Source organism: Clupea harengus, chromosome 11, assembly GCF_900700415.2.
Source record: "Clupea harengus chromosome 11, Ch_v2.0.2, whole genome shotgun sequence".
Classification (NCBI taxonomy): domain Eukaryota; kingdom Metazoa; phylum Chordata; class Actinopteri; order Clupeiformes; family Clupeidae; genus Clupea; species Clupea harengus.
In genome coordinates, this window is record NC_045162.1 from 25,650,421 (window position 1) to 25,655,879 (window position 5,459).

The 5,459-nt window shown below is 41.4% G+C and overlaps 1 protein-coding gene across 1 annotated transcript; it reads right to left on the reverse strand.

Annotated features, from left to right (window-relative positions):
- Positions 1–765: 765 nt before the first annotated feature.
- On the reverse strand, positions 766–5,459 carry trhra (thyrotropin-releasing hormone receptor a). The gene is made up of 2 exons (XM_012837472.3): positions 4,294–5,459; positions 766–3,150 (listed from the first exon to the last, which is right to left on the reverse strand). The coding sequence occupies exons 1-2, from the start codon at positions 5,080–5,082 to the stop codon at positions 2,719–2,721; spliced, it is 1,221 nt and encodes a 406-aa protein (XP_012692926.2). The 5' UTR covers positions 5,083–5,459; the 3' UTR covers positions 766–2,718.

The following is a 5,459-nucleotide window of genomic DNA, read 5'->3' on the forward strand; positions in this document are numbered from 1 at the left end:
ATAAGTATGATTTGAACCAGCTGGATGCAGAAGAAGAGAAGTTAAACTGATCAAACTTAGACTGAAGTATGTTGTGGTTGACCGTGTCAAACGCTTTCCGAAGATCTAGAAATACTGCACCCACAACTCCTCCTCTATCCATAAGGGACTTGACCCTTTCAATAAAATAGACCGTTGCAGTCTCGGTGGAGTGATTTGATCTAAAACCATGCTGCATGGGGTGTAAAAGCTGATTAGAGTTAAGATGATAAATGAGTTGCTCTACTGCTAATTTTTCCAAAACTTTGGACATTATGGGAAGTATACTAATAGGTCTGTAATTGGCTGCTGAGTGAGGATCACCATTTTTAAAGATAGGAACTACAACTGCAGGTTTCCAATGATCTGGAAAACACCCATGTTCTTGAGAGAATGACAGGTTAGCAATATGGGTAGTAGGCTTTTTTAACAACAAGCAAAGGTCTGGGTCCAATCAGAGAGGTGCTTCTGGTTGAGGATATACAGAAGGATGTGATACACTTTTGCCAATGCTTTTTAATAAGTGGGATTTTAAGTTGAACTGCATTTGTAAAAAATATTTAGGTTTTTTGTATTTTTAAGAAATTGTTGTTGTTAACAAAAGCAATCTTAATTTTTGATGATTGCTAACTTTGCATGTCATGGCTTGTTCATGCTAATCACTACAATTAATATTGTTAATACAGTCATCCTGGTTGTGAAGTGTTGGCTGTCAGTTAATATGAAAAGAAAACATGAAGCCCAGTATTTAACATTTTTATGATTTATCAGAAGTGAGAAGTTCAACATTTATCCATAATTAATAACGTGTTAACAAATATAAGTTAATAGAACACAAAGTAAAGACAATAAATGAAAGGTGCTGATTAAAAAGATTAAAAACAAAACATAACAACCCAAAAAAAAAGTTAGTCTTTGTGGTATAGTAGTATTTGCTCAATCAGGGTTTCATGTTCTTCAGTGTTCTTCAAAATGTATTTGTCAATGTACTGTGAGGAAGTGCGATTCACATCAAGACTTTATTTCTCATGGACAAACTACTGTACAAAATACAAGAACAAGTCATTAAAACGGTGGTGACAACTCACTGAAATGTCAAATGTGCTGTTTTTAATGCTAACCAAGAACTCACACCAGAATGTTACCATGTTGTGAACAATATTCATGCTGGAATATGAAAGCAATCCAATCTACCACACATTTTAGATAGATACACTTCATGTGACAACATATGACAACTCTTCACCAATGTTAGCAATAATACAGAAGAAAGTGCAAAGTTCAAACAGTGTTAAGTTCTATATGAAGACTCAGGCTACATTAAACTGCTACCAATACCAAGGATCACAAACTGCACAGGGGTCTTGTAGTCTATACAAGCAGACTAGATCAATAACAACAGCGATTACGGCATAAAACATTGGTTTACATAGCACACTGTCTTCAGGTATCCATGTAAAGCTACTGCAAATTCACAAAATGCTTAACCTTTCAGAAGGATGGGGTTGCAGTGTCCAGAACTTTCGAAAGGTTCTTTGGCCTGTTCCCATACATGAACCCTTAGAGAAATTTAATTTAGCACCTTCTAAAGGAGCCATTTTTGCATCCATTTACCAGTGATAAGAACCCCTTATAGCCAATACAGAGCACCCTTATAGCCAAAACAGGGTTACATGTTTGTAAAAGGTTCTTTGTATGAGTTTTTTCTGTTTAAAAATCATGTTTGAAATAAATACAGATAAATGTTGTGTAGTTCTACAGACCTGACCAGATGGTTTTGAAAAGTGAGACTGTGTTTCTGAGCATCTGCAGTGCAGAACAAACAGCTCATGGGAAAGCACAATAAAATCACTTGGACTTTGGTTCGATTCTAAAATGATACACCAGACCATGTCATTGCACCGAAGATGCAATCATTCCGCTCCTGCTTTTGCCCGCTACCTAACCCTGTTAGTAGCTTTCTGCTATCATGAGACATGGAAAATCTATACACTAAATTTCTTCCTCGATGAGAATATATGGAAATAGATCGATTGCACTGGGTCATTGAGCTGGCCCATTGCCCGTGAAAGAAACCACTTACGCAGGGAAATAGAGTAGCGGCTGTTAAGAAAGTGGTCAGCCAACCAGTGTTGTTGCTGGGTAACAGGATGTTGTCAAAGGTCCCGCAGGTGGGGAACTTCAGCACTGATGTATATCAGTGGACTGTGGATACAGTTCTCTAGTGGGGTGTGCTGCCGGCTAAGAGCCATCAATTCTACTGACAGGAAAATTGGATGGTCTTGTCTTATACTCTGTCAGCTAAATCTCCCTTTAACCAAACAGTTGCCAGGAAGCTATCCAGGCAGCCAAGCATTGTAGATTGCTTCTGGTTTTGTTCAGCAAACTATTGTCTCCCTTAATTTGTTTAAAACCTCTCACGGTTGAGGCCTCTGATCCCTTAAAAGGAATGATAGTTTAGTTGTAAACGCCCATGACATCACGGGCACTCAAAATGTTGGTTATCTCAGTTGATCCCTAAGAGCCTGTGTCAACATGCACAGCACACGGTACAAATACACATTTCTTTACAAAGAGCAAAATGTTGTCTTTTAAGGGCCAAGCGCACATCGACCAGTCTCTCTGGACCATCTATATAGTGGATGGCTATCTTGTAGAACGTCAAGAGAACAAAAAAAGAAAGACTGTGCATCTGTTGAGTCAGGCAGTGCTAAGGGCCACTTGACTGGGTAGGGGAGGGTCCTGGAATGACAGCCTCTTCCTGCCAGGAAGGAACTGATCAGTATGGGTGGTGAGCTGGTCCATCTCCGTGGTGAAGTGGTCGGGGCTTTCTCCGTTGGAAGTCTCCTTGATGACGCTGTAGGTGAGCGCCACGCTGTATGTTGGCGGCTTCTCGGAGCGCTGGGGCCCGCAGTGGCAGAGCTTGCAGAAGGCAGCGCGGAACTTCTGCGACATGGCGTTGTAGATGACCGGGTTGATGGCGCTGTTCAGGTAGATACAGAGGCGGCAGAAGAGCAGGAACCAGGTGTCCAGGTAGGCGTGCGTCAGGAAGGAGTTGACCACCACCAGGGTGCGATAGGGCATCCACAGCAGGGCGAAGAGAACCACTACCACAGCCAGCATCTTTGTCACCTGCACCAAAACATGGCCACATTTACATTTAGTTGTAAGGTATTTCAAGCAAAATGAATAAGCTGTAAGGTCCTGTGAGTCAGTTTGATCTAGAACGCTACGTCCATTTTATCACTGACATGGACACGCTTACATGTCACATTTACTCAGAGTGGCTTACAGTACAGGGACATGTTTCAACTGCATGTGTGTCACCTGGGTGTCTAGGTAAGAAATTGATGTTGTTATCTTCAGGGACACCTCAGGTCATTTCAGCCTGACCCATATATCTCCATGTTTATCATGTAATTAGAGCCAGGATTGAACTATGCTGTGCAAACCGATTAGAACAGATATGGTTAATGGCCCAGGAGCATTAGTACATAAAGCATGCAATCTGTCTGCTCTTAGCACACTGGTTAACACAGGAGAGTTTCTTTACCATAACAGAGACTTTGCCATACACCAAAAAACAATTAATGAAAAAATGATGATGTGGAAAGACTTTAATTAGACCATCTATATGCAACTCTGTCTAATACATATTTATGCTATGAGTGAGCACTCAATTCGTGAGAGGCCTGAGTTGAACGGAGGTCATTTTTGTTCATTCCTCATCTGATTCTTTGTCCTGATAATAGGTTGACCTTTTCTAACCCCATCAGATCCAATCTGTGGCAGTATGAGATGGACAGAATGTATCAATTTCTAGTTGAATCCGACAGATTTGTCAATTTGGATGTAGGCGAATCGAATTCAGCATCAACAATCAAACCCCCCTCCTTCCTAAGGGTGCTACTCTGGCACCCTTAAGCACTTCTCAGTGACCACACTCGTAAGGAGTTGATAGTAATCTTGTTAGACAAGAAATAGCCTGTGGGTGTCACAGACATGATGCATGTGTTAACTCTCTGATGGCTACTGCAAGTGTGAAACTAAGACATACAAACACTACAAATAGGTTTGGATTTGTAATGACACCTTTATTTACTTTCAAATGCCTGTGTGTGTTTGTCGGAGAGAGAGAGAGAGAGAGAGAGAGAGAGAGAAAGAGAGAGAGAAAGGTTGGACCAGTGAAAGAGCATACCACATTAAAAATATCTGCATTTCATTACTAAACGTTATTCCTTAACACTCTTTGGTATTCAAGAAAGCGAATCTTACCTGTCTGCGTGAAGTCACTGTGGTGCTACTACAAGATGAGTTCTTTGAGGCGAGTGATTTGGTTCCTGATTTAGTACATGACTCCTTTCTCCACTTTTTGCTCTTTTCTATGGGATCAGCTGGTAACGGGTTCAGGAAAAGAATTCTTGCAATAAGTCCATAAAGTATCGTGGCCAAAAGTAAGGGCACAACGTAAAACACAGCGAAATCCGTGAAGTATATCGGCAAATAGAAGCTTCTCGGTACTTTGTATCCACAGGTGACCAGAGTAATGTTATCAAACACTAATTCGGTCAAATCCGACAGGTAGAACCACATGACAGAATAGAGAGACGTAAAGGTCCACACAGCCACTATGATCTTTTTCGCTCTAGACAGTGTGCAGAGAAACTGCGCTTTAATCGGATGGCAGATGGCAATGTACCGCTCAATTGTAAACGCCGTGATAGAACACGAGGAAGCGTTTATCCCCAAGTACTGAAGATAAGTTATACAGAGGCATCCGGCATATCCATACACCCACTCCCCGTACAAGCTTTCTGTGATGTTCGGTAACCCTGCCGCCGTCAGGACCATAAGGTCGGCGACCGCCAAACTAACCAGGTAGCAGTTAGTGGGTGTCCGCATGTGTTTAGTCGTAAGGACGACCAAAATAACCATAACGTTGCCCACTATACCAACGCCACATATTAGGGCTACCATAAATATACTGACCACTTTGTACTCAGTGGTGTAATCGGTCCAGTTTCCATGTGTCTGGTTGTCTTGAAAAAGAGTAACATTCTCCATAGTTTAATGCGTATTCAGAGGAAATTGTTCAGATCATCGTTTTGGAGAAAAAGAAAAAGAAACGAATAGAAAAACACAACAGCGTGGATCAAAAATTACTTTTCTTCTCCATGTTCGACTTCAAATTATTTTCAGGTAAAAGTTGCAGTAAGTGGCCTTTAGTTTTAAGTCTTTGTTTCTACTCGATTGCCGAGCGTGCGTAAACGGAGGCATAGTGCTTTGTTTGAAATGATATTCATGGCAAAAGTAAAGAGTTAATGTAAACTCAAATCTTCCCAACCACTTTGAGTTCCACGGTGTGTGCTGATCCACCTCGCAGAGCCTATTCCTCTGTTGAGAGAGCCGAGCGAGAGAGACGCGCGTCTGGAACGGCAATG